The 27,744-nt window shown below is 42.1% G+C and overlaps 3 protein-coding genes across 3 annotated transcripts in view; 2 read left to right on the forward strand and 1 right to left on the reverse strand.

Annotated features, from left to right (window-relative positions):
- The window catches only part of LOC118424258 (cyclin-dependent-like kinase 5), a 7,442-nt gene extending 2,913 nt beyond the window's left edge, over nucleotides 1-4,529 (reverse strand). The window contains exons 1-7 of the mRNA XM_035832802.1: nucleotides 4,379-4,529; nucleotides 3,408-3,496; nucleotides 2,978-3,045; nucleotides 2,277-2,337; nucleotides 1,700-1,756; nucleotides 1,144-1,314; nucleotides 664-760 (exon numbers count right to left, since the gene is read on the reverse strand). Coding sequence (XP_035688695.1) covers nucleotides 664-760; nucleotides 1,144-1,314; nucleotides 1,700-1,756; nucleotides 2,277-2,337; nucleotides 2,978-3,045; nucleotides 3,408-3,496; nucleotides 4,379-4,415 — 580 coding nt within the window. The 5' untranslated portion in view covers nucleotides 4,416-4,529. The remainder of the gene's footprint in view (nucleotides 1-663; nucleotides 761-1,143; nucleotides 1,315-1,699; nucleotides 1,757-2,276; nucleotides 2,338-2,977; nucleotides 3,046-3,407; nucleotides 3,497-4,378) is intronic.
- Nucleotides 4,530-4,634: 105 nt separating this feature from the next.
- On the forward strand, nucleotides 4,635-17,643 carry LOC118424259 (SWI/SNF-related matrix-associated actin-dependent regulator of chromatin subfamily D member 1-like). Its single transcript, XM_035832803.1, has 14 exons — nucleotides 4,635-4,786; nucleotides 6,212-6,357; nucleotides 8,927-8,966; nucleotides 9,416-9,538; nucleotides 10,012-10,077; nucleotides 10,564-10,623; nucleotides 11,169-11,291; nucleotides 11,966-12,067; nucleotides 12,658-12,819; nucleotides 14,135-14,232; nucleotides 15,010-15,145; nucleotides 15,666-15,788; nucleotides 16,540-16,641; nucleotides 17,220-17,643. Exons 1-14 carry the CDS (start codon nucleotides 4,739-4,741, stop codon nucleotides 17,271-17,273), a joined length of 1,383 nt encoding a protein of 460 aa, XP_035688696.1. The 5' UTR covers nucleotides 4,635-4,738; the 3' UTR covers nucleotides 17,274-17,643.
- Nucleotides 17,644-19,428: 1,785 nt separating this feature from the next.
- Nucleotides 19,429-27,744, forward strand: part of LOC118424114 (unconventional myosin-Id-like) — a 47,946-nt gene continuing 39,630 nt past the window's right edge. Inside the window, exon 1 of the mRNA XM_035832600.1 lies at nucleotides 19,429-19,536. Coding sequence (XP_035688493.1) covers nucleotides 19,439-19,536 — 98 coding nt within the window. The 5' untranslated portion in view covers nucleotides 19,429-19,438. The remainder of the gene's footprint in view (nucleotides 19,537-27,744) is intronic.

Raw genomic sequence — 27,744 nt, forward strand, 5'->3', positions numbered from 1 at the left:
AAACTGTGACAGTAAGAAGAAGTTAAACCTACCAGCGAATATACACCCCTGATAAACCTGTATGAAACTGAGACAGTAAGAAGTTAAACCTACCAGCGAATACACAGCCCTGATAAACCTGTATAAAACTGTGACAGTAGAAAGAAGTTAAACCTACCAGCGAATATACAGTCCTGATAAACCTGTATAAAACTAAGACAGTAAGAAGTTAAACCTACCAGCGAATACACAGCCCTGATAAACCTGTATAAAACTGTGACAGTAGAAAGAAGTTAAACCTACCAGCGAATACACAGCCCTGATAAACCTGTATAAAACTGAGACAGTAGAAAGAATTAAAACCTACCAGCGAATACACAGCCCTGATAAACCTGTATAAAACTGTGACAGTAGAAAGAAGTTAAACCTACCAGCGAATATACAGTCCTGATAAACCTGTATGAAACTGAGACAGTAAGAAGTTAAACCTACCAGCGAATACACAGCCCTGATAAACCTGTATAAAACTGTGACAGTAGAAAGAAGTTAAACCTACCAGCGAATACACATCCCTGATAAACCTGTATAAAACTGTGACAGTAGAAAGAAGTTAAACCTACCAGCGAATACACAGCCCTGATAAACCTGTATAAAACTGAGACAGTAGAAAGAATTAAAACCTACCAGCGAATATACAGCCAGCCGACCACATGTCTATGGATGTGGAGTACAGCTTGGCGCCAAACAGAACATCGGGAGGGCGGTACCACAGGGTCACCACCTGCAGGGGTAGAGGTCATGGGGTAAAGGTTATGACCTGCAGAGGTAGAGGTCATAAGGCAAAGACTGTGACCTGCAAGGGACAGAGGTCATTACCTCAAAGTTCATGACCTATAGAGGCAGAGGTCAAAAGGTAAAAGACATGATAGTAAAGAGGAGGTCATAAGTCAAAGGTGATGACCTGTAAGGGACTTGACATTTTTTCCGCAATTTAGATCCACAATTTGGGGACAGAAACGGATGACCTAAATCATGACCTCATCAGTCATCACCTACATTTATCAGTTCAATTCAGTTCATATCTATAGGGGGAAGAATTACAAGGTCAAAGGTGAGAATCTACAGCTAAATACAACTGACTATAGAAACAAAGTCGTGCCTCACCTCAGCAGAATAACATCTGACGGGAATGCCGAAGGCTCGTGCCAGCCCAAAGTCAGCGAGTTTCAACTCCCCATTCTTGTTGATGAGAAGGTTCTGTGGTTTCAGGTCTCGATGGAGGACGTTGTGACTGTGGCAAAATGCCAGGCCTCGCAACAACTGGTACATAAACGACTATAGCAACAACAAGGCAACATTCACGTGTTACATGTGTGACAGAACGCCAGGCCTCGCAACAACTGGTACATAAACGACTGGAACAAGGCAACATTCACATGTTACATTTGTAACAAAACGCTAGGCCTCGCAACAACTGGTACATAAACGACTGGAACAGCAAGGCAACATTGACATATTATATGTGTGACAAATCACCAGGCCTCGCAACAACAGGTACGTAAATGACTGGAACAGGACAACATTACTTGTACTCTGCTTCTTTCAATTGTTTGTGTATATCATTTGTTTGTGTGTTTCTTTTGTTTGCATCTAAGTAACCTTGGGCAATACATTGTACTTTTAAAACAGGTACAAACTAGTAGTTTGATGTGTGAAATACCTTGACTGTTTCTGGATCTATGTCTCCACTGCAGCTGTCAAAATACTTCTTTAAGTCCTGAGGAAACAAGAGGTGGTTTGGTGTCGTTGGTGTGTACATGGATCAGGGAGAAGTTGTGCAAATGGCACAAGATCAGTAGCATGACAGAATTTGAACCCAGGATTTCTGGCTTGTGGGCCAAACAGGGCTCTAGCCAGCGTCCGTTTTTCCGTCAATTGCTGTGTGTGACAGAAAAGTTTTTAAACCAATCCGTCAACCTTGACGGACAAAAATTCTTGGTGGAAGCTACAGGCGGCTTGGGGACACTGTCCACGGTCGGAAAGCCACACACTGTTTGTTTTGCTATTGTTATGATTGTTGACTTAGTGTGTTGGCGCCCTTTCGCATACAATAATCTCTTAAGAAACCCGTTTTTCAAGATCTCAGTTTCGTCTTTCTAACTTAATTTTCGCGGTTTTCGCGACAATGGGAATTGGCTGACGGAAAAAAATTTCGAGCTGCAGTTATGTCACATGACCCCACTGTAAGTCATATCCAGTCCAAGTAAAGTTGATCGATTGATTGATTGATTGTTTACCTGGTCACAGTACTCGAACACCAAGGTGAGTTTCTTCTCGCTGTGCAGAACATCGTGTAGTCTGGAGGCGAGAAACATGAAACATTACCTCAAACTGTAACAATGGAGTCTTCTGGGACTTACATTTGTATGTAGCTGAGCTTACTGACAGCTTAATAATTCAAGAACCTACCTACCTACCTAGTCCCTTGACCTCCAGGTCGTTGGGGGGACCAGGTAGACATGAAGATCGAGAGTTGCTTCCAGGTTCTTCTATCCCTAGCCAATTCAAGAACAGCCACTAGTAATTCAAGAACACATTAGGATGCTGAACAGAAGGACTGACGTTGCTCTCTGTATGCTCTCTGTAAACATCCCCCAAATCTTGCCGGTAACAGAAAAAGAACTTGCTATCTTCATGTGTCACTTGGAGCACATTGTACAGGAGAAGAAAACTTTGGTAAACAGATTTGTGTATAACTCTATAACTCTATATATCACTATTCAATTAGACCATGGTAAAACCCTAATTCACATCAGCTCTATAGTTTTGGCTGTACAGTCCTATATTACACTATGAGAATGACAATCTTTGCATGCTGACTCTGCCACATACGGCACATCTGTAACTTTGCAAATCCTGATGAACAGACAGGATGCGTCAGTCCTCAACATTACACATTTCACCCCCTCCCCCCTTCTGGGTGGACTATCCCACACACCTGACGATGTTCTTGTGTTTGAGCTCCTTAAGTAGACAGATCTCCCTCAGCGCAGAACTCGGCACTCCCTAGGCGAACAGGGAAAAGAAGTAAAAAAGACTAACGTTACTACTACACACATACTTACAACTCATCAGCATGGTTGATAATGAAGTCAAATCAAGCAGGTACGTTCCTTCCTTGATACATTGTATTACAGAAAGCAAAGAGTAAATGGGAGTACTAGGTCATCCTGATCTGAGGAGTACCCCAAGGCGGTGTCCTTGGACCTGTACTTTTTTTAATGTTCGTGAACAATATGCTTAAGATGTGGTTATATTAGTCACATAGAACTTCTTGCTGATGATACAAAAATCTTCGACCAAGTATGTACAACTGAACTGAAGGTATTTGATTGACAGGAGCGCAGGACAAGAGTGATAGTGATTACCTCATCGTCGTCGTCCAGTCGGACCCTCTTCAGCGCCACGATCTCGTGGGTCTCTTTGTTCTTGGCCTTGAACACTGTGCCGTAGGTACCTGGGGGGAAAGGCATATCAATTTACACATGTAACACTCACATCTCACGCTATGGCACGGACTCTTTGAAAAGATGAAATATAAAAAAAACATGTTTTAAACGACTAATAATTCTGACTCTGTCTCACATCTCACAATATGGCACAGACTTCGCTATTCTCTAAAAACAGGTTTCAGTCAGGGGGTAGTGGTGGCTGTGTTTTCTCACCTCCAGTAAGACTACGGACCAGAACTTTTATATCTTTAAATCAAAAGAAAAGAGCAATGAATGATAACGTTAAAGCTACGGCCGCGTGGCGCGTTGGTACACCCGATCCCTCGATCTCGGAAGTTAAGCAACGCGCGGTCCGGATAGTGCTTGGATGGGGGACCAACCAAGGACGTCCGGATTGCTGTAGCCTCACGAAGTTTTCCACGAAATCGTCTTCCGGGAGGGACGTAAAACGGGGGTCCCGTGCTCGAGGAGGTGCCTCGACCACGTTAAACAGCCTCATTACTCATACTTTGGGTACCTACTGGCTGGCAAAATACACCAGATGATTATTATTATTATTATTATTAAATGTCTAAATTTTGTTTGGAAAATGTAAAAACAGCAGTGGACATTTTCAATCTAACTTATCCTACTGTATCTTTACATCGCTAGATTTATCGTCAACTGTGACTTATTTGTCTTCAGACTAAACCATACAGCACTGCACCAAACGTCAAAACTCCCTGATAACAATGGGCTGCTTGAATGTGTCTCTTCAAATTCAAAGTCAGCCAAACATCGCATGTACAGCATTTTACACGCCAAATTACCTAAAAAAAAACTACCGCACTCTTACAGAAACCCAAAATCTCTCTGGAGATGAAATGATATAAAAGTCGGGCTCATACCTTCTCCAATTTTCTCCAATTTCTCATATTTCTGCATATTGGAAGATGTCACTGCAAAACACACCTGGCCCGGCTAATGACGTCATGGGACTAGCTGCGATCGACTTTTTGTAGTGCCTGCTTTTTCTTTCCAAATTGCTGGCAAATTATTTCCATTTTTTAGATATATACATTGAAAGATTCTTTTAAAAGTAAAAACGTTATTATAGAGACTTAAAAAATATTTTTATTGAATTTTTAGGAAGATAATGTCCTACATATTACCAAAAACTTTTAGGCAGTAAAATCATCACAGCCGCCAGCTCCTTTGTTCGTCCGTCCCAGACGCGGTGAAAGATTTCCGATTTGGTGTTGCAGAGAATGCAACAAGCGGGCATGCAGCGGGCTTTTCCCGGTTCTGGATACCCTGTAAGTCTCACAGAACAGTAACTCAGCTCTTACTGCAGCTCAAGAAAGGGTGGAGGGGGCAGGAATTCATAAAAGTTGTTGTTTTTGTTGATCTGGAAGTCGGCATCACAACAACGCATTGTTGTTTGTCGCCCCCCTCCCCACCGGCGACGTTTGCGATTCTTAAATTATGATAATTTGTGCCCCATAAGTTATGTAGCCGCACAGAAAGGTTAGGAAGGGGCCGGGGGAATCTTCCTAAGGTTGGTTCCGTCTCTGTGGGTTTGATTTTGTGGGAAATAAACCTCCAAATTTGTGTGATTTGTCCAGTAAGGTACTGGGCATGCGTGGTTGGGGAGGGAACCCTGATATGTAGGGAAGATTTGAATAGTTCCTGTCTGAGCCAAGCTCGAAATTGGCGCATCTGTTTAGTCTTAGCCATGATATTTTTGAGGGATTTTGTGGCATCACATGGCATGAAATATTATGGTGGCGTGTTAGACCCAGAACCCAGAGGCCCTGGGTTTGAATCCCCTGACAAGGCCAGACATAATAATTTGTCCCTTTTGGAAAGGCACTTAACAGGGGTTTCCTCACTCCACTCAGGTGAAAGGTTCCGGTCGGCACGTCCCGATAGGATATTACATTACATGGTGGTCTCACAGGAATCAAGCAGAATTGCTTCAGAAGATGTTGTTTGTGTGTTGACATGTTTGTTTGTTTGTTTGCTTTTAGCAAGGAGGTTAAAGAATTCTTTAACCTCCTTGCTTTTAGCATGCAACAGGGTTGTAGCCAGCCAGAAATCATTTTCCGTCCCCTTGATTTTGAATCGCAGTGTTCCTAGGGGGGTCCGGGGGCATGCTCCCAAGGAAAATTTGGAAATCTAGACCCTTGAATACACTATTTTCTGCATTTTGAGGGTGGAATTTTGCTCACAGAGGACGAAATGGGCAATTTTTTGTTCCGTCCAGAGTTTTGCAAAATTCCATCAAAGGACGGAAGGACGGGTGCTGGCTACAACCCTGCCCTGGCATGTAGCGGATGTTGTTTGTGTGTTGACATGTTTGTTTGTTTGTTTGCAGCACCCTGGCATGCAGCAGATGCCCCAGCGGATGTTGTTTGTGTGTTGACATGTTTGTGTGTTGACATGTCTGTTTGTTGACATGTTTGTGTGTTGACATGTCTGTTTGTTGACATGTTTGTTTGTTTGTTCCCAGCACCCCGGCATGCAGCAGATGCCCCAGCGGTTGTTGTTTGTGTGTTGACATGTCTGTTTGTTGACATGTTTGTTTGTTTGTTCTCAGCACCCCGGCATGCAGCAGATGCCCCAGCGGATGTTGTTTGTTTGTTGACATGTTTGTTTGTTTGTTCTCAGCACCCCGGCATGCAGCAGATGCCCCAGCGGATGTTGTTTGTTTGTTGACATGTTTGTTTGTTTGTTCTCAGCACCCCGGCATGCAGCAGATGCCCCAGCGGATGCACCCGTACGGCGGCCAGATGCGTCCCGTGGCGGGCGGGGAGTCATCGCGCTCTAAGAGGCAGGCCGATTCTCGCTCTAAGCAGCAGCAAGCGCAGCAGCAGTCTCAGCGAGGGTGAGGCACCGGACACCCGATACCCAACCTTGCGAAACCCGACACCGTAACCTCCCGACACCCGATACTGTAACCTTAATGTGAACTGGGCTGAGTCACACACGTCACACTAGCTTTCACGTATTCACACGTTTGACACTCTCCTATGCATTGATATCCAATGGCAAAACTACCTGTCTGGATGTACCCTGCTTTCTCAACTGTCACTCTTAGTTACTGTGGGTGTCACCACAAACCAGCTGTCAACCAATTAGAGAATAGGCCTTTCAGTTTTCAAAAAGGGTCTCGCATATATAAGGGTAAGTTCATAAATATTCATAAGCAGGGCGTTCAGGAACTAAGGGTGACGGTTGAGAAAGCAGGGTACATCCAGACAGGCGGTTTCGCCATTGGATGTCCCTGTGTAGGAGGATGATGTTTGGCTTTTAATTTTACATCGTTGAAGAAGGAACGGTAGCATTGAACAGTCTCCAAGCAGAGGTTTGGTGGGGGAATTGTGACCTTCCCTTGTGACTTTCCCTGCTGTCTGAACGCAGCGTCTGAGGAGGAGGCAATGATTTCCCTTCCTAACATCTGCTTGGAGGAGAAGCAACAATTGTTGTCATCACGCTGGTGTCTCCGTTAGCATTTCATAGGTCCAGTGTACTTGGTGTCTTTGTGCTTTGTCAGTAGTCTCCAAGCAGATCCTACAATGGCATAAGATAGTACCAAACTGGCCAAGGAGTGTAGTCAGCCAAGAGGTGTCCATTTGCCTTGTAGAGGTGTCAGTTTCCCCGATAGCGAAACACACTCCTATGCCGGTATCACTCCTCTGCCAGCTTTTGATACTACGAGTATCTTATGATACCATAGGATCTGCTTGGAGATTACTTTGTCAGCAAGGATTCTATCCGAAACGTCTGACCGTTTCCAAAACCATATCCAGTTGCTTGAGTAACTACTTTTTGGCGTACTTTGTCAGCGTGTTTTTGAATAATCTTCTAATGCCTTGAGCTGCTGACCGTGTCAGCAAACTTGTCAGTAAGTGCCTAAAGCTCAAAGAGCGTAAGTCAAACACAGAGACACTGAGTACATCACGACTCACTGATATGCAGATAGGGACACCAACATGGCCGCCGCCCCAGCCGACGTGCCGTGACTCTGCTCTCCCCGCCCGCCCATGTGAGCCTCACACCGTGCCCTAACCCAACGCGCCGTGCGTCTGCTTGTCTTGGTCTCACGGGTCTGCACAGACAGGGTCCCACATTAGACTAACAAGTAAAATAGGTCATACTGACTTATCATGTAGAAATAGCACAAGAAAAGTCCCCACAACGGCCACAAGGAGGACAGCACAATACTTCCATGTAATAATGATTGAGGTTATGATTCATTGCATCTCCCTGCAACACACTCACTTGTTTCCAACATAGGGCCTACACAACCCCATGTTTATTTTCTAAGTTTTCCCTTCACAAAGAAAAAACCTAGCCTGGGTAACCTGTTGTGATCTTGAACCAGTTTAGCTCATTGGATAGCTATTCTTTCACTGGTCATGACGGAGAACCCAGACGCTGTGTACAGTATTTACAGATTGATTGTACAGGGAAAGTTCTGCTAGGTCTTTTCAACAAGAACAGTGAACTGTGGACCACGGCTTAAAGTCCCGTCGACATCTGCAACCCCATCCAGTAGCGTCCATGTCTGGTGATAAACACAGTCGGGATTCAAACTCTGGCTTCTTGGTGCCATTAACTATGAAAACATCACCTGCTTCGGCCATTAGAAGAGACACAAACCCAGACGCTGTGTACAATATTTACAGATTGATTGTACAGGGAAAGTTCTGCTAGGTCTTTTCAACAAGCACAGTGAACAATGGACCTCGGCTTAACGTCCTGTCTGCAACCCTTTCCAGTAGCGTGCATGTCATGTGACTTCTTGGTCCAAAGGCAGGGACGTTAATCATGAAAACATCACCTTCCAGCCATTAGAAGAGACACTTACCCAGACCTGTGAGTCGAGACACAGCGACGTCCCAAACATTTTCCCTGTCCTGGTCATTCATTCACAAAAGGTCATGCACTTTAACCCTGATTGGCGACCTATGTTTTAGGCCCTATTCCATTGCATAGGTGTCCGTGTCCAACCTGACCTGCTGCCTGCTTGCTTCTCACCAGTCTGCATTTCATGCTTTACTGCAGTTAGTCGTCCTTTGTTGTGTAAAATGATGCCTGTTGTCTTCACACACCAGGTGAGATAAAATAACATTGTTATTGACGCAGATCCAGAAAAAAATTGACGGTAATGTTGTGACGTAATTTAAGATTCGTCTTGATATGTTTTACAGAGTTTTAGTCCATGAATGTAGTTTATGATAACAAAAATGTGAATTTGTTTACTATAATTATAGTGTATTCAAGATTTAGTATTTCTTACTCATGAAGAAGTGTTCTGGACTTCTGTAATTTTATGTTTGGTGTTGTGTTTTGGAGTTGTTTATGAGTGCCCAATGATGATTGTGGAGTAAGACAACTATAAGATCTGTACAGTTTGTTCCATAGTTGAGTTTGTGATTTGTGCTCCACAGGAAGAAGAAGAAGGTTGCAGACCGGATCCTTCCCCAGAGGGTGGGACACTTCTCTTATCTGTTGTCTTTCAGTTTTATGTGTTAAGTAAGCTTCATACAGCACTGATACTGATAGGAGATTTATTGGACTCCTGGCTCAATGCTGGTGACACAATGACAGAATTTTTCATAGAAATCATAAAAAATGGAAAGGTAGAGGTTGAAAAAAAAGGAAAAAATGTCATTCATGTCTACAATTTCCCTTTTTCCTCTAGGATTCTGACCTTGTGCCCAAATCTTGACCTTTGATCCTTGTCCCCAGGGTTATAATCTTATGACCTTTGTACCTCGGTCTTTGACCTTGTCCCTGTGTATATGGTCAGTCAGATCAGTCTCAGGAGGTACCTCTGTGGATGAAGTGAAAGAGTGTATCAATGACCTTTGTCCCATGGGTTCATGACCTTCTGACATTTGCCCCATTGGTTCATGACCTTATGACCTTTGCCCCAGGTGCGTGACCTTGTGCCGGAGTCGCAGGCGTACATGGACCTGCTGGCGTTCGAGCGTAAGCTGGACTCCACCATCATGAGGAAGAGACTGGACATACAGGAGGCGCTCAAGAGACCCATGAAGGTCAGCAAGTCCTTCTAAATTAAAAACGCATTTATTCCAGGGCTTTAGCCAGCTCGAAATTTTTTTCCTTCAGCCAATTACAATCGTCGCGAAAACCGTGAAAATTAATTAGAAGGACTGAACTGAGACCTTGAAAAACGGGTTATAATGAGATTATCGTATGCGAAAGGGCGCCGACACACATTGTCAACAATCATAACAATAGCAAAACAAACAGTGTGTGGCTTTTACGGCCGTGGACGGCGTCCCCAAGCCGCCTGTAGCTTCCACCAAGGATTTTTGTCCGTCAAGGTTCACGGATTGGTTTTAAAATTTTTCCGTCACATGCAGCAAATTTCCGTCAATTGGGGGAAAAACGGACGCTGGCTAGACCCCTGTTCCAATGTCTGAGAAATGGGAGACTTGCTGAGTGCTTCCTTGTGTAGCGTGGCAACACTCTGACTTCGACATATTCCGCCCATTTTGTCTTGCAGCAAAAGCGGAAGCTGCGCGTTTTCCTGTCCAACACCTTCTACCCTGCCAAGCCCGATGCAGAGGGGGTGAGTACAAACTCTCTGACATTACCTTAGAGCTTTAGATAAAAGAAGGTCTATCAATTCATTTTCATTCATTTATTTGTTTTACCAGAGTTACATCGCTCAGACTTCAGCCTGTTTTTCAGGACTCCCTGGACACATATAGAAACAGACAACATACAATACTTGGGAACAGACAGTCACATAACTCAGGAATAAGATAACAGTTAAAGTCCTGCCAACAGTATTACCGCATCCGTCCATTTTGATGTAACATAAGAGCTTTACATCAACACTTTTATTTTCACTTTCTAATCTTAAACTGGAACTTATGATAAACACCTTAATTTTCAATGTCTGACTTAACATTGAGCTTTAGATAAAAGCTTTTGCTCCAGTTTTTATGCCTTGTACAGACAAGCAGAAGTTTATCAAAATCATCTTGTACATGTGTCGTGTCCGTTTGCTGTGTGACCTTACTCAAGGTCGTTTGTTATGTATCTTCAGCAGGAGGACGATGGGAATGTTGCATCCTGGGAGCTGAGGGTAGAGGGCAGACTCCTGGACGACGTAAGTGAACGAGCCTCGTCTGTAATGCGATCTCTCGCTGTCCCGTGCTGTACACAGCCCATTCCTGCCCTCCTCACCACCAGTGTGAGGGGTGCAAGAAGCATGATTTAGTTTGGCTAAACATCTTTGAAATGTTCGTTGTGATTTTACATTATGGTATCAAATATTATATTATCAAATACTAGATACCACCACCTGTGCCGTGTTACTACTTTTGTTTGTACTTACTTCAAAAGGAAGTCCCCACAGTTTGCAGTATCAGTCAAAACGTGTTGAATCTGGTTTTCCATTGTGTTATGTTGGAGCAACAGTTCAGCTATCCAGTGCTTGAAATACCCACTTGCCCACTTCCACATTTTGCTTGGCGCAACTCAATTTCGAGCACTGGCTATATCATTATTTCTTTATTTGGGTTTTTCACATGGTGAAAGGGAGGACAAAACAGGTGCAAAAATGCACATTTGAAGGCTGCCCTCCCGTACATAACATACATTAATAGCGCAACGCAATATACAATTATCTATTAACCAAGTCTCCCCTGACAGCAGGGCGTACCCAGCACCAAGCACGACTCTCACAAGACCAAGCGAAAATTCTCGTCTTTCTTCAAGAGCCTTGTGATCGAGCTTGACCGCGAGCTCTACGGGCCCGACAACCATCTGGTCGAGGTAGGGGGCGCTCTTTATTCAGCTTTTCTTTTTATGAAATATCCACAGAATTGAGTTTTCATCCCTGTCTTTGACTTGATAGAGCAGCAAATGGTAGTGACAGTACATGTAATCTTCTTACCTTTTTTAATCTGAAGTTTCAAAAATGGCTGCTAAGCTCATAGCAATGCCTGCCTGGAAAACAAAAGTGATTTGTCCATAGATTCTTACTCAAGGCTGAACTGGTGGAAGAGATGGTCGAAAATCTATTTTCATCAACATAAAGGGACATGTTTAACAAGGAAAATCCAAAGCAGGTCACAACTGAAACTGTGACAAATATCGACATGTGAAATGTAGGACTGACAGACTAAGAAACTCGCCGATCCCCTACGTTATGCGCCTTTTGAATGCCTAATGACTTTATCTCTAAGGATATCTGTTGTGTTTTAAAGTGTTGCAACACGCACTTATTTGGCTTTATCAATGTTAGAATTTTAATCGTTATTTAAATGTTTAAGATATAATTGACGTTATAGATGTTTTAATATTTCTAGAATTAGCTCTGGCTGAACAAAATTATCTGTACGAAATCCGCAATTCAGCCAAACAGGCTGCGAGTAATTTTTTACCAATAAACCATTCATCATCATCATCAACTCTGATGATGTTGTTTTGCCTCTGTTTTTGTCCAGTGGCACCGAACATCGACCACGCAGGAGACAGACGGGTTCCAGGTGAAGCGTCCCGGCGACCGCGACGTCCGCTGTACCGTTCTCCTCATGCTCGACTACCAGGTACGCCCGCTGTTTGTTTATTTTTGTTTATCGTGTTGAACTACTAGATACGCCGGTCGTTCGTTTTCGTTTATTTTCGGGTATTATGTTATATAGTGGTTTAGTCAGCACCTTTTGTCATGTGAGACTCTCTGGAAAGCATCCATTGGGTTTTCTTCTTATGATACCTAGATTCTATATAAATGTTTCATTAAGTGTTTATTAATGTTTCTGTTATCATTGAAGACTGTACATTACTTTGTCTTATTGTTCAGGTACAGGTACAGGTACAGGTCCAGATCTGGACCTTAACTCTATACCTGTATCTGATGTTATGTTCAGGTACACATCTTTAAGTGATGATGGGTTCTTACACTGGCAGGAGGATGGCATTCAAGGCTTGGAGAAGTTTTGAATAACATTACCTTGTCAGTAGTTAAGCAAATGCCAGTAACAAAAACATCTACTCCCAACTACTGACTTGATGGAAGCTCTTGTTTACCAAGACGGAAGTTGCTGTTGTTTACCTCCATGACGGAGGTTATTGTTGTTTATGTTTACCTCTATCTCACCACCAGACCAAGAAGTCTCAGCATTCTTCATTCCAACAGCCGCCCCAGTACAAGCTGGACCCTCGCCTGGCCAGACTGCTCGGGATACACACACAGACTCGGCCTGTCGTCATCAACGCACTCTGGCAGTACATCAAGACTCACAAGCTGCAGGACGCACACGAGAGGGAGTACATCAACTGTGACAGGTACCTGCAACAGGTACGTAACACACCTGTCCTCTCACACCTGTAACTTCTCACACAGACACTACACACACAGACCCGGCCGGTCGTCATCAACGCACTCTGGCAGTACATCAAGACTCACAAGCTGCAGGACGCACACGAGAGGGAGTACATCAACTGTGACAGGTACCTGCAACAGGTACGTAACTCACCTGTCCTCTCACACCTGTAACTTCTCACACAGACACTACACACACAGACTCGGCCTGTCGTCATCAACGCTCTCTGGCAGTACATCAAGACTCACAAGCTGCAGGACGCACATGAGAGGGAGTACATCAACTGTGACAGGTACCTGCAACAGGTATGTAACACACCTGTCCTGTAACACACAAACTCTCACACAGACACTACACACACAGACTCGGCCAGTCGTCATCAACGCGCTCTGGCAGTACATCAAGACTCACAAGCTGCAGGACGCTCACGAGAGGGAGTACATCAACTGTGACAGGTACCTGCAACAGGTACGTAACACACCTGTCCTCTCACACCTGTAACTTCTCACACAGACACTACACACACAGACCCGGCCGGTCGTCATCAACGCACTCTGGCAGTACATCAAGACTCACAAGCTGCAGGACGCACACGAGAGGGAGTACATCAACTGTGACAGGTACCTACAACAGGTATGTAACTCACCTGTCCTGTAAACTATCACACCTGTCCTGTAACACACCTGTCCTGTAACACATAACCGTTAAACTACAGGACGCTCACGAGAGGGAGTACATCAACTGTGACAGGTACCTGCAACAGGTACGTAACCTTAACATTACACACCTGTCCTGTAACATAGAACTCTCACATAGGTACTACACAAACTACAGGACGCTCACGAGAGGGAGTACATCAACTGTGACAGGTACCTACAACAGGTACGTAACTCACCTTTCCTGTAAACTATCACACCTGTCCTGTACCACACCTATAAACTCTCACATGGATACTACACAAACTACAGGACGCTCACGAGAGGGAGTACATCAACTGTGACAGGTACCTGCAACAGGTACGTAACCTTAACATAGCACACCTGTCCTGTACCACACCTTTACCACAGAACTGTTAAACTCTCACACAGATACTACACATCAACTGTGACAGGTACCTGCAGCAGGTATGTAACTGGTCTAACAAATCGCTTTACAGTGTAACACACAAGTCCTGTGCCACAGAACCGTTAAACCTTGGTCTTAGAAAGAGCAATGAAAAATAGTAACCATTTTGTGATAAGATGATTTTTACAATGATTTTAAGACATGACATGTTTGTTTATTTTTCAGATATTCGAGTGTCAGCGGATGAAGTTTTCGGAAATCCCCCAGCGTCTGCACCCACTACTGCTGCCTCCTGATCCTATCGTTATTAACCACATCATCAGGTGGGTTAACTTATTAACTACGCATTAACCAGCCATTAACTAGTTATCAACCACATCATCAGGTGGGTTAACTTATTAACTTCTAATTAACCAGTCATTAACTAGTTCATCACCACATCATCAGGTGGGTTAACTTATTAACTTCTAATCAACCAGTCAACTAGTTCATAACCATATCATCAGGTAGATTAACTTATTAACTACTCATCAACCAGTCATTAACTAGTCACAAACCACTTCATCAGGTGGGCTAACTTATTAACTTCTAATTAACCAGTCATTAACTAGTTCATAACCATATCATCAGGTAGGTTAACTTATTAACTACTCATAAACCAGTATTTAACTAGTTTTTAACCATATCATCAGGTTGGTTAAGTAAAATGAATGTGACAGTATTCAGAGACCAATCAACCGCTACAGGGTTCAGCGTTTACTTCAGACATTTCGAGTGACATCCATCACTCTTCTTCAGCAATGCAGGAATGAATTTGCAGAAGAATACCTGAAAAGGTGTCTACCACAGCCCTTTTGTACACCTTAGGTGAAAATAATCTCCAGGCAGATTTACCAGTGGCATAAGGTAGTACAGCTGGCCAAAGGGAGTCATCAGCCACTGGGAGCCAAACACACTCCTAGTCCGGCTTCACTCCTCTGGCAGCTTTTGATACTATATTATGCTACCGTAGGATCTGCTTGGAGGTAAGGTGAGGGGGTAAGGGCTTGTGAGATACACAGTAGATATTAAGGATGGATGTGAATTTTGTCCATCCATAGCTGTTCAGGTCCTGAACACAAGAAGACAGCCTGTTATGACATTGATGTGGAAGTAGACGACACTCTGAAGACCCAGATGAACTCCTTCCTGCTGTCCACTGCCAGTCAACAGGAAATAGCAACTCTGGATAATAAGGTAACTTATAGTCTGTGTGTCGCACAGTCCATATTAAGCACCTTTCTGTGTAACATAACACTTATTGGCTACAGGGCCAACATGCCTCAAGAAAATTCTAGCCAATCTTGTCTGTAAAAACTGTCAGTTTGTTCAGTGGTGACTAGAACAGCATGTGTTTTATCATGAAAGCCCATCTGTATTGGTAGTAATCGTAGTATACAATGCTAAACTTTTTTCTTCCAACACAAAGGTATACATGGATCAAATTTTCAAGTACCACTGACACCTTTTTCAGGATCTATACTAATGTACTAGTTCTACTTCTTGTGCTGATATCTCTGTTAAAATCACGGCTTCTTCCCTCTTTTCGGAATCGAGAAAAAGCGGTCGTAATAGCCAGGTGGTCGCTACGAAGAGGTGGTCGCTACAAAGAGGTGGTTGCTACAAAGAGGTGGTCGCTTGGGTAGGTGTGACTGTACTAGTTTTATTTCTTTCGTTGATATCCTGGTTTAAATCACGACGTCTCCCCCCTCCCCAGATCCACGAGACGGTGGAGACCATTAACCAGCTGAAGGTTCAGCGGGATTTCATGCTGGGATTCGCCAAGGAGCCGCAGAGCTTCATCAACCAGTGGCTGGAGTCACAGTGCAGGGACCTTAAGGTGAGGGGGGCAAAACACTTATTTCTGTAATACCGCTGTCACATCGCGAAAATCGATTGGACGACAATTCTGTGGCGATTGCTGGAGCCTCGCTTATGATAGTAACTTTATTGCACAACAATTGTACAAGGTACAAAGTATGGCTTACATGTGACAGGGACGATTTTCAGGTGAAAAATACGCGCAACCCTCTGTCGATCTTAAATATGGCCGATCTTATATCCATACGCCCGAAGATCGTGGATAATGTGACAGGGGTATAATGAAACTGTAAAGCTAACCTCACATTTCCAAACCGGGGCCGGGCCGCGCTGTTTGTGGAAACAATAGATAGAAATGTATAGGTACAAATATGCACAAATAATGCCCACAACTATTTTCTTTACGTCTTGTGTAGTTTGGTGTCTTTTATATCATGCTTTTTGTTCCTGAAAGCTGCCCAGCCGGGCCCCGGTTTGGAAATGTGACATTGGTGTAAAATGGAAAATGTGGTTGCGGTGGTTTATGTTAACAGTTTTCGCCGTGACTTCTTTGCCAAATATTTCCCCTTCAACAGTAAAATCTTTCATGGCAGTTTCATTTTGGATTTTGAACCCACTGCAGACACTCCATTTTTTCTCTAACGTGGAATTGAATCCCTACAAACATGTCCCCTTTTGCAGGATGTTCTTTGCCCTGACTTGTCTTTCATACATTTCAGACAGTGAGTTTAAGTGTTGTTTATTTATTTGTTTGTTTGTTGTTGTTACAGACGATGACAGATGTGGTCGGCAGCCCAGAAGAGGAGCGCCATGCGGAGTTCTACCACCTTCCGTGGGCTGGGGAGGCCGTCTGTCGCTACTTCTACGGGAAGGTAAGGAACAGTTGGTTTTACTCTCTGTTTACCCCCTCTACCCTCTACACTTTTTGACAGATGGGTAGGCAAACAGTCCCTCGCCAGGGTGGGTTTGGTGACATCTACCTACTGCCAAACTCCCTAACAAATGAACAACACAAGGAAAGGTTCACCCCCTTAACCCTGTACCTAATGCCTTACCCATTAACCAGTACAGATCGGATGCAAAAAGCCTACCTTAGCTGGCTGTAGGTTAAAAGTGTGCTGTATTTCAACTCCCTTTCAGTTCATCCTGGACCTCTCTAGAAGTGCAGTGTTGCGTTTTGATTTGTGGTTTGCTAAGATATGTTGCCTTCCGAGAGTTCTTGATAGAATATTCCATTTTCCACAAAATTTTTGTAGAGTTTCATGTTTTCCATGAAGTTTTGGTATCATTTCCTGTTCTTCACAAAGTTTTGATAGAATTTACTGTTTTCCCCAAAGTTTTGATATAATTTCCTATTTTCTACAAAGTCTGATAGAATTAATTGTTTTCCACAAAGTTTTGATAGAATTTTCCTTGAACTTGTGCTAAAACATGTTTTCTTTCCCTGCAGGTACAACAAAAGCGAGCTGAGTTAGAGCAGGCGCTGAGCGTCAGGAACACATAGAATAGATCTGCAACGTAACTTAGTATATGGTAGCCATCATACCTGTATTATATCAAACCCTGAAACATGCCACCACTGTTTAAGGAAGAAGTCTGCAACATGCTGTAACCTAGCATAGAGTAGCCATCGTGTCTGTATCATATTAAACCTGGAAAAAGGCAGAATTCTGATGGAGAAACAAAACATTGTAACAGCTTTTTTTTTTAATTAGCAACTTGGATTAGGAAGAATCTTCTTGCTAATGATATTTGGCATTTCATTGGCAGAATTAACGTTTCTGATCTGAACAAGATTAAGATTAAGTTGAATCACTCCAGTATGAGTCTGCTAGATGACAGGATTGAAGCTGGCGCAGACCCTGATGCCTTGTGGCATACTGCTTCCCCCCCCCCCCCCCCACACACACACACACACATCTGTAAGTTGTCCACAGCAGTACTATAAGGTCACTATAACTTTAGAAAGTCTTGTCTCGAAACGTCATCTTCAATAAAACTTGTCTTCACAGTTCACACTGTCACATTGCCATGGAGGATACTTGTGTGTATTGTAGAAACATTGTCACACATATTCCACTGTTTTCAAGAATATTAAAGACCATCCATGTTATGCCAGTGTCAGATATATGTGTCCATAAATGGCTGTATATAATGGTTTATTGCTTGTCACACAACACGGTACATATGGCAGGGTACATAAGAGCCTGAATTGCACTGCCGTGTTACATTTGTTAAAACCAGAAGACAATTAATAAAAACAGTATTAGCACATCAGCGGATATTGCACATTTGCAGATATTGCATACGATTTCATTACAACAATTTGGGATTAAAAAAACACATTAAGTGTGACTTCGAAGGTAATGAATAGTCCTCTTTATACAACTGATGACTACTCTGTTGTGTTGATTCTCTGCTTGGAGTAGGAAGAATGCGAGAATGTTTGAAAAATTCCAGATTAAAAGAACTCTGTCCTTTTATTGGATAACAATGGGGATTTTCCCAATACTGAAACGTGTCTCGCAAGTTGCATATTTTCAGGCATACAACCGTGAATATTTTGTGTCACAAACTGTCAGGGCTGACTTCAACTTCAACCACATATTTTTTCCATCCAACTCGTTTGGAGCCCATGATAATTTCTGTTATTAAATCTGTCATTTTAAGCTGACGAAGATTGATTTTCATCAATTTCATGTGTGAAAGTGCAGATCTTTTGGACAAACGGGACAAACATTTTTTATCTGTTGCACTGAGCACATGTCGGGGGGGGGCGGAGGGATGGGTTCTATAGGCAGCCCTGTAACGTTGCTGTACACTCTATAGTCATTGTGAAATTTTGTATCTAAGATTCATGTTGAATAAAAATGAATCCTCTTTATGTTCAAGCTATACTACGTAATATTTGGACAAAACAAAAAGTAGATTTTCCTGCCATTTCTTTATATAGTTAGCTAAGTCTACAATTTACAGCCAGGAGGGTCTATTACTCTGGTGGTCACTCAGATAAATTATGTAGTATACCTTTAATGATTCACTTATTGTATGTTATGTTGCAAACCAACCAAATGCAAAACATATTGCCTGATACTGCTTCAGACTTTTACACATGATATTGTTTTATCATATTTGTATCACATGGCAGAATTGATGATATGCCACAAATTGTGCATTTCTATCCTATACACAAGGGAAAAGGTAAATTTGATATTGGGCAAGAAATTGCAGAGATACAGACAGAAGCCATCAGCATATGTTCCCATGGTAATGCTTCAGGGTAGTTTTAGAGGCCTTTATTTGATAAAAACGGAATGATAGAATTACCTACAGTGAAAAGATTATTAGACTGGCTTTTCTGGCTTACCGTAATTTGATCAAGGTCCCATGGGGTAACTGTAGACAAATGAACGAGCATTCTGGTTGGCTAAGAGCCAGACATTACAAATTTGTTATATTGGGCAGACTATACGGGGATAAATTCAATCAAAACTGGATAATAGATCACGTTAGTATCACTGTCATATACAGACTGTCTCTGGGGTTCCGTACATTACCGTCCTGTACGCTGATTAGCTAAGAGCCGGCCGTACCTCCTGTTCTGCACGCTTATTGGCTGAGAGCCGGCCACACCAAATTTGTTAGAAAGTGACGTTCAATCGAACAAAAATGGCGGAAGGTCTGGACGGTCGCGAGTTCGGCAAGTCGGATTTCGTCCTTCTGGACGAAGTCACGATAGATTCCTTCATGCAGAACCTGAAACTCAGGTGAGAATACCTTAAGAAACACCTGTGGGTCACTTTCTTCAGGTGATAAAGCTCGGAAAGTGTCTTGTTGGCTCCGTTTCGGGTCAGCGGTCGCTAATTATTTTACGTCGTCTGCAGGGCCGGAGAGTAAAAAAAATCACATAGTTGTTTCTGTACGTCACTTTCCTCTTGAACATGTGGTATGCTAAACAGTCGAGTCTACAGTCGAACTATTCTAACTATGTCAAGTTGGTATTCGTGTCGTTTGGGGGAGTTGTGCACTTGTTTATGTCCGTTACCAACAGTTAGGTGTTAGTTCCGGAGTAGTGGTATAGGCCAACACCCAAGTTGAACCTGCACACAAAATGGAGATTTATCGAGAAATAACGGCTTTATCAAGTCGTTAGTTAGACCACTATTGTTACTCACTAGGCGTGACACACCAGCCCCAAACATTTATCTGTTTTAACATGTCGAGAATATAAAAGAGGCCCGACTTGAACAAGTTTGCGCAAAGAATTTTGGATCGAATTGTTTTACACAAGTCGATTTTGGGTCGATAATAAAGAACATGATGTTAATAGATCTGTAATTTTGTGAGACAATGTTCCAGTGGATACCAGAGTTAAAATGTATTTCAGCAGGAAGCTAAAATGTTGTGTAAAAGAGTGTGACTCTGAGTAACGGTACCAGCCATTCATTCATGGTTTACATGTTGTAGTAGTTATGTAACTTGTGTAATAAAACATGATGGGGGAGGGGGGCACTTCCTGTTATGTTTGTGTGTGGGGGGGGGGGGGGTAACTAACACAGTGATAACGGAAAAAAAGTTTTTTAAAAATTATGTTTTAGTCCTTAATCAAACTGATAAAATCTACATCCATACGATATATAATGTCTAGGGTCTGTGTAAATGTTGATTAATTTACATATTTTCATATACATGTACTAGTACCTGATTGACAGGTGTAACTTATTAGAAATTAGTTTTAAGAACAATGGGTGATTTTTCCAAAAGCCACAGGTCCTTTTGCGGTTGTGTTTCCAATAAATCCTGATAAAAACAACTTTTTCATAATCAAATGTTGTGCAGAATGACGATTTACGAGGACCTTTAATGGTTTTAACTTCAGAGAGAATTTTTTCATGTAACTAGTGAACATGAGGGACACTCTACAAACATCCACCTGTCCCAGTCCCTGGATGGTAGAAAGTATGAACTTGCAGGAAACTGACCTTTGTGCTAAATTATGTTACTAAACACATAAACAGACTTGCATTTGTTTCAAGTGACAAGGTTCAAAATCGTTTCCCATCCATGGTTACACCACAGGTGTAGAGAGTACGTACAGGGTGTCCTGCTGTACCATCCATGGTTACACTACTGGTGCAGAGAGTACGTGCAGGGTGTCCTGTTATACCAGGTGGTTACATAGTGGGTTCCACAGGTGCAGGTGCAGGGTGTCCTGTTATACCAGGTGGTTACATGGTGGGCACCACAGGTGCAGGTGCAGGTTATCCTGCTGTACCCTGGTCGCCACTTTGTCTCTTGCAAAGGCCTTCTGCATGGGTGGCAGTTCTTAATCATTAATGAATTTTGGGGCTGATTTCTTGTTTCCCAATCGCTCGTACATATAATGCTCTTCCATGTCCAAGCTTAATAGCACCCCAACTGGGTCATAAAACGACTGAAATAAGCCCAGGAAAAGATTATCGCATCTCTAGTTAACATCTTTTCAGCCAACATATGACTATAACATTCAGTTTTGCCATGTTAGAGGTTACACAGAAAGACAGGTTTTCTAAAACACAGTGGTTTCAATCTAAGATATTTATTCAAAGACAATGTTAGGTTGCACACAAAATCATAAGTTGTCTTTATAAACTAGTTATTTTGAGTTTGAACTAAATCCCTTCATCCAAGGAAGCGGGCAGCCTTCCTTCCAACATAGCTCCATATTTAGTTGTACAATGATGTAATGCAGAGCCTATCTCCCCATCTGCAGTTGTTTATTTAGTGGGTGTGTGAGGGAAGAGTATAGTAATACAGGGTATGAAGTGGATTGGCTCGGCTATTCTTAGATTGACCTATAAGACTTATGAAATACAAACTCTAAATTTTTCCTAAAGCCAATACAGAATGTGGGCTTTGTATGTCTGCTAACCTTTTTTTTTTCGTGCTTTTGTTAGAGTGTCATCTATTTTTATGCACACTTTTAACTTTAAACTATCACAAACTTATTTGTCTAGAAAATTGATCAAACCACTGCTTAGTCCAATATTTTGGTGTTGGAAACTAAAACTTTGAGGTTTGATCAAGAATAACATCTACCAACAGATGAACTTTAAGTTCATGTTTTCTTTGAACTAGCAGCTTGTTCCATAGCCTGATTAAATTTTGCTTATATCAGCCCGCCCAACATCCACGGACAGCATCTAGTTTGTGTTACACAGACTACTTGTTCCAATGATATCACAGGATCAAAGCCTATCAGGTAAAACAATGACTGGTATAAATCTCAAGTCTGATAACATGTTGGTTTTATCACCATTATAAAGTCCTGACATTTCTGTTATCACCCTGTACAACTAAACCCAAGTATCCCAGTATCCACCTTACAGTAACAAACCACTCTGCCGTGACCTGCCCTCTTTGTACACATTGGAAACTCCCATTCATGTTCGGTAAACAAACTTTAAAAGGGCATTCCACTCCAGAAGGGAGTCTTGTTTTTCAATAGATGATGTGTCAATGAAAACATAATCAGCCGAATTTTGTGGAATTCACCTTGGGATGAATTACGTGATGTGTGTTTTATAAAACAATAATGACACTCACTAAACCCATGCAGACCCTACCCATGCATTCTCTATACGCATAGTTTTGTTTATCGTACATATTTTAAATCTTTTGAAATCTTTTGAAATCTTTATTAAAATACCATATCGCGGACTTTAAATCAAGTCTGAATTGTGATGGTAATTTACATGTACTCCTCCAGGGAGAATTGCACAAAGAGTTACGTACAGTAATTTAAGAAGATACATGGTTTAAAATCGTAATTGCTGACAAATAATATTTACAAAATATCAAGGACCGTTAGTCTTATATCACGAGGACCAAGACAGGTGTTCAGCTGTTATGTACAGACTAGACATTCACGAATAGTTGACATAATTAGGGGGACTGTTTTGAAGGTCATTCTGAGTTATTTAACAGTTCAGTCAGAAAGGGAATGGCAGAGTTTTTGTGTCTGTTGTTGCGACAGATAGGCGTGTCCAACTTGTTGGCATTGCGTGTGAGTCTTCCTGAGATTTGACTCCTGAGTGGGGGTAGCCAGTCCCTGAGTTCCGACTTGAACAGTTTTTTGGCGAAGGACAGGCAGAGGTTTGTGCGCCGTTCTGCGAGCGAGCTGAGGTTGAGTGAAGTCAGAGCTGATGTGTAGTCTGTGTACTGCGTACCCAGGATGATCCTACACGCTCTTCTTTGAAGTCGTTCGAGTCTTGCAGATTGTGCTGTTGTCAGTGAGGAGTGCCACGCGGGAGCTGCGTATTCTAATGCAGGTCGGATATAGATGGTATAGACCGATGTGAGGTCCTCAATTGAAACACCAAATCGCTTGAGTCGGCGTAACAGAAACAGTTTCTTGTTAGCTGCACTGATCATGTTGTTTACCTGCATGTCCCATTTTAAGTCACTCTGTATGGTGACTCCGAGTACTTTAAGGTGAATAACTGTTTCCAGTGGTTGTCCATCGATGAAGAGTGGTCCAGGAGTGGGAGGGGATTTGTTGAAACAAATGTGCATTGCTTTACATTTACGAGAGTTCATTAGCATTTTGTGATGTTTGACCCAGGAGTTGAGCCTGTCCAGGGAGATTTGTAGTGAGCATTGTTGACGGAGGGATCTCACCTGGATGAGGTTCATGTCATCAACGTATTTCCACCTGTTGTTTACGTCTCTGAGTGCACTGTCAATCAGTGCTAGGAAGATGATGGGTCCCAGTATAGTCCCCTGTGCCACGCCACTGGATAGATGTAGCCAGTCGGAAACCTTGCCCTGATAACGTACTCTCTGGCGTCTGTTAGACATAAAACTACAGATCCAGGGTAGGAGGGATGGACGCACTCCTAAGTCGATCAGGCACTGGACTGCGGTAGTGTGATCGACCCGATCAAAAGCTTTGGACAGATCAGTTGTTATCAGTGTACAGATAGAGTTAGGAACAGATGATGAGCTGTATAGAGTATCTAGCATACTGACCAGAGCATGTGTAGTCGATCGGTTTCTCCTGCATCCTGCATATTTTCGGAATAAATGAGGTACGCTAAGCACACCGAGAAGGCAAATTGCTCATAAGGTAGCAAAGAATACAAGAACAAGACGAGATTTCTTAGCGAACCTGAAATTAGTTTTGTAACCTTACCTAAAAGTTTTGCATTGTATTCAGCCATAGGATTAATTCAATTAGAGGGTACTTGGGGAGTTTAGTAGAAGACTGAATGCTTTTGAGGCATGTTGAGCAACTGGGTACTTAATCGTATAATGTGAAGTAGTATGCAGTCATCACTTCCTAAAATTAATATCTATCGGAAAATAACACTCCCGTGTGGAGTGGAATGCCCCTTTAAACAAACTTTCATCTTAGATGTAGTCATTAGAGCAGGGTTGGACAAGTCCACTAGCCCGATTGTCCCTGGCAAGTAAAGGTGCCCATCGGGCAAGTGCATGTCCTACCCTACTTGTCTGATCGGGCAAGCAAGATATTTTCCATTAAGTTTGATTAAGTAAGATTTTGATATACTTGCTACCTTTCACAGTCATGGCATCAAGCATTGGTTGACATAGAAAGATAGAGCCAATAAGTGAAAAGTTGGTTCGGGCAACTAATTTTTTTGTGTACTTGCCCGATAGGACAAGTGAATGTGAAAATTAGTCCAACCCTGCATGAGGTCATCCTCACTTTGTACACATTGGAAACTCCCATTCATCATTTCATGGTCGGTAAACAAACTTTCATCGTAGGTTTGGTGTCATTAGAGCCTTTTATTTCTCTGTTATTGTACTGAAGTACCTCAAAGATTTGTTTAGTCACAGAAAAAACATCATCATCTGTAGCCCAACTATATAAGTTTCTAGTTTTGAAGTAAGACTACTAAAATTTGGTTTAAAGACTTTAAATGACCATTTCAAGCCCGAACACCGACTTAATCAGTTAATGCCCAACGTTACAAAATGGCCATGACAAAACATTTTTGAATATTGAACATTTTCAATAATTTGTAGTCTGGTAGCTTTTATCCGGAGCTTGCCGCTTTATCTCAGTCTATGTTGTTGAGCAAGCTGGGGAATTATTACACTGTATTTGTTTGTTTGTTTGTTTGTTTTATTGGGATCTCCATTATTATACCACCGAATAATCAAGATGTGACAAAACAAGCGACTGTATCACAGTTTTTAATGTGTCACTGGGGAAGAAGTTTTTGTATTTTCTTAACGATGCTACAGTGCCAGCCTCTATGGAGGGGCAGTTACAGTAATTCTTGGTTTGCTAATGATTCACTTATCATTTTATCGACTTTGCGGTCACTATTCAACACCTAAAATTTGAACATCACAGTTATTTGATTATTGTACTGATAACCTTGCTCCCATGCACTGCTAAAATTAAATAACATGACTCCCCCCCCCCCCAAAAAAATACTAAAAAAATTACCCACAGGTTTTAAAAAAAATGGATTCACAGTATTAAAATCTAAAGGGCCATTTGGAAAAGATATATAGGTTGCTAGAAAAAGGCCATTGCTAGGTAGGACTTGGGCCGGTACAACACTGGTAAGCCTGCCAGTTTAGAATGGTTACCAGGCTAGTCTGGCCTGTGTAGAATGGATACCAGGCTAAATTGTCTGTTATCTGTGTCTGTTACAAAGTACTGCAGGAACTATCTACAAATCAAACATCACCACAATCAGCAAACACTTGGACTTTGCACATGTACAGTCACAGTTAGATCAATATGCCAGGTGTGGTCTACTTCCTCTACGCAGAATTCATTGCTCAAGACTCAGAAAAATCCCTTCAGATTTCCTTCATGAATAAAGGAAATGCACAACTTCCTTGAATGAAAGACGTCCAAAATCATATCAGTTGCTTGCCAACTGCTTTTTATCATTCCTTGAGACTGAGAGAGTTAGCTGTTGCTAACCTTAGAACAATAACATTTCCACTGCCGTGTTTATAATTTAAAAAGCTTGACATGTATTTAAGGCTAGGTATAATAGATCTTGTACTTCTAAAGCAATATATTTAATATATATCATGTAAGTGAAAGGCCACTGAAGCAGAGGATTTGTACTGGACCAAAAATGGCCTTTTCAGCTGCAGGTTTCTGACTACCCCTTCACCCTAGGCTGTACACTCCAAGCAGAAGTTAGTCTATTTCTGGTTTGGGACATTTTTTGGCATATCTGCCAAGTTTTCTTTATGTCGCCAAGATAAGTTTGGCTTGGGGACAAAACGAAAACTGGACAAAACATACATGTAAAGCCCCACAAAAATGCCTTAAAAACACGTCCAAGTGGTAGCCTAACCTCTGCTTGGAGAGAAAGTGACAGTACTGTCACAGTACTAGCTATAGTGTGTCCAGTTTGTAGTAAATTAAATCTCGCCCTGAGAAGAGTCTGGTAGGCACTTATAAAAGACTTGACTCACCTGGAGTTGGTAGTGCCCAGGTGTAACTCCTTCAAGGCTCCTTGGTCCCCCTTCCCTCCCACTTTATACCTCAGGTGCCAATTATAATATAACAAAGAACCTACCCGAGGCCACAGTCCCTTCTCTGTGTTCTGAACCAAGGGTCACAGCATTTCTTCTTTTACACATCATAAACACAGTTACACAGTTATCATAAACTATAACTCAATGAATCAATCATACATTAATAAACAATTTTGTTGGGGAGGTGGTGGTTTTTGTGAACCCGTACCAAACCATGGACATCTACAGTTATCATAAACTATAACTCAATCATACATTAATAAATAATTTTGTGTTTTAGGTTCCAGAAAGGAAACATCTACACCTATGTGGGGGAGGTGGTGGTTTCTGTGGACCCGTACCGAACCATGGACATCTACAGTTATCATGAACTATAACTCAATCATACATTGATAAACAAACAATGTTGTTTCCCGGGTTCCAGAAGGTAAAAATCTACACATATGTCGGGGTAGTAGTGGTTTCTGTCAACCCGTACCATAACATGACATCTACAGTTATCATAAACTCCTATCACAATACTGACAGTTATTGTAGTAACTCAATATACAACTTTGTTTTCCAGGTTCCAGAAGGGAAAGATCTACACGTATGCAGGGTTGAACAAGTTTTCTAAAATCCACTTGTCCTATCGGGCAAGCACATAAAAAATGTACTTGCCCGAACCAATTTTTCACTAGCCCAAAATTCAAATGTCACTGTTAGTGTTACTAGTATATGCATTTTCACTTCCAGCAATGGAATTCCCTGTAGACAATTGCTTGATGTCATGACTGTGAAAAGTAACAAGTATATCAAAATTGCACTAAAATCAATGGAAAAATCTTACTTGCCTGATCGGACAAGTGGGGTAGGACATGCACTTGCCTGAACAGCACTTTCACTTGCCCTGGACAATAGGGCTAGTGGACTTGTTTATCCCTGGTATGTGGGGGAGGTGGTGGTTTCTGTTAACCCGTATCACACCATGGACATCTACGGTTATCATAAACTAGAAGTCAACTTAATCATACCTTGATAAACAATGTTGTTTCCAGGTTCCAGAAGGGAAAGATCTACATGCATGTTGGGGAGGTGGTGGTTTCTGTTAATTATAACCCGTACCGAACCATGGACATCTTCGGCTATCATAAACTCCTACCAGAACACTGACAGCTATTGTAGTAACTCAATGAACAGTTATAAACAATGTTGTATTCCAGGTTCCAGAAGAGAAAAATCAACACGCATGTCGGGGAAGTAGTGGTTTCTGTTAACCCGTACCATGACATGACATCTACAGTTATCATAAACTATAATAACTCAATCATACATTAATGATTGATAACCAATTTTGTATCCCAGGTTCCAGAAAGGAAAGATCTACACGTATGTGGGAGAGGTGGTGGTCTCCGTTAACCCGTACCGAACCATGGATATCTACGGTTATCATAAACTATAACTCAATCATACAT

This window comes from Branchiostoma floridae, chromosome 10, assembly GCF_000003815.2.
Source record: "Branchiostoma floridae strain S238N-H82 chromosome 10, Bfl_VNyyK, whole genome shotgun sequence".
Classification (NCBI taxonomy): Eukaryota; Metazoa; Chordata; class Leptocardii; order Amphioxiformes; family Branchiostomatidae; genus Branchiostoma; species Branchiostoma floridae.

What these genes read in the sequence shown, in the direction of transcription:
- LOC118424259 (XM_035832803.1), top strand. Translation starts at nt 4,739, where the DNA reads ATGCAACAAGCGGGCATGCAGCGGGCTTTTCCCGGTTCTGGATACCCT. An exon ending in CGCTCAAGAGACCCATGAAG is followed by an intron (nt 9,539 to 10,011) that starts GTCAGCAAGTCC and finishes TTTGTCTTGCAG; the next exon opens with CAAAAGCGGAAGCTGCGCGT. An exon ending in TCCTCATGCTCGACTACCAG is followed by an intron (nt 12,068 to 12,657) that starts GTACGCCCGCTG and finishes TCATTCCAACAG; the next exon opens with CCGCCCCAGTACAAGCTGGA.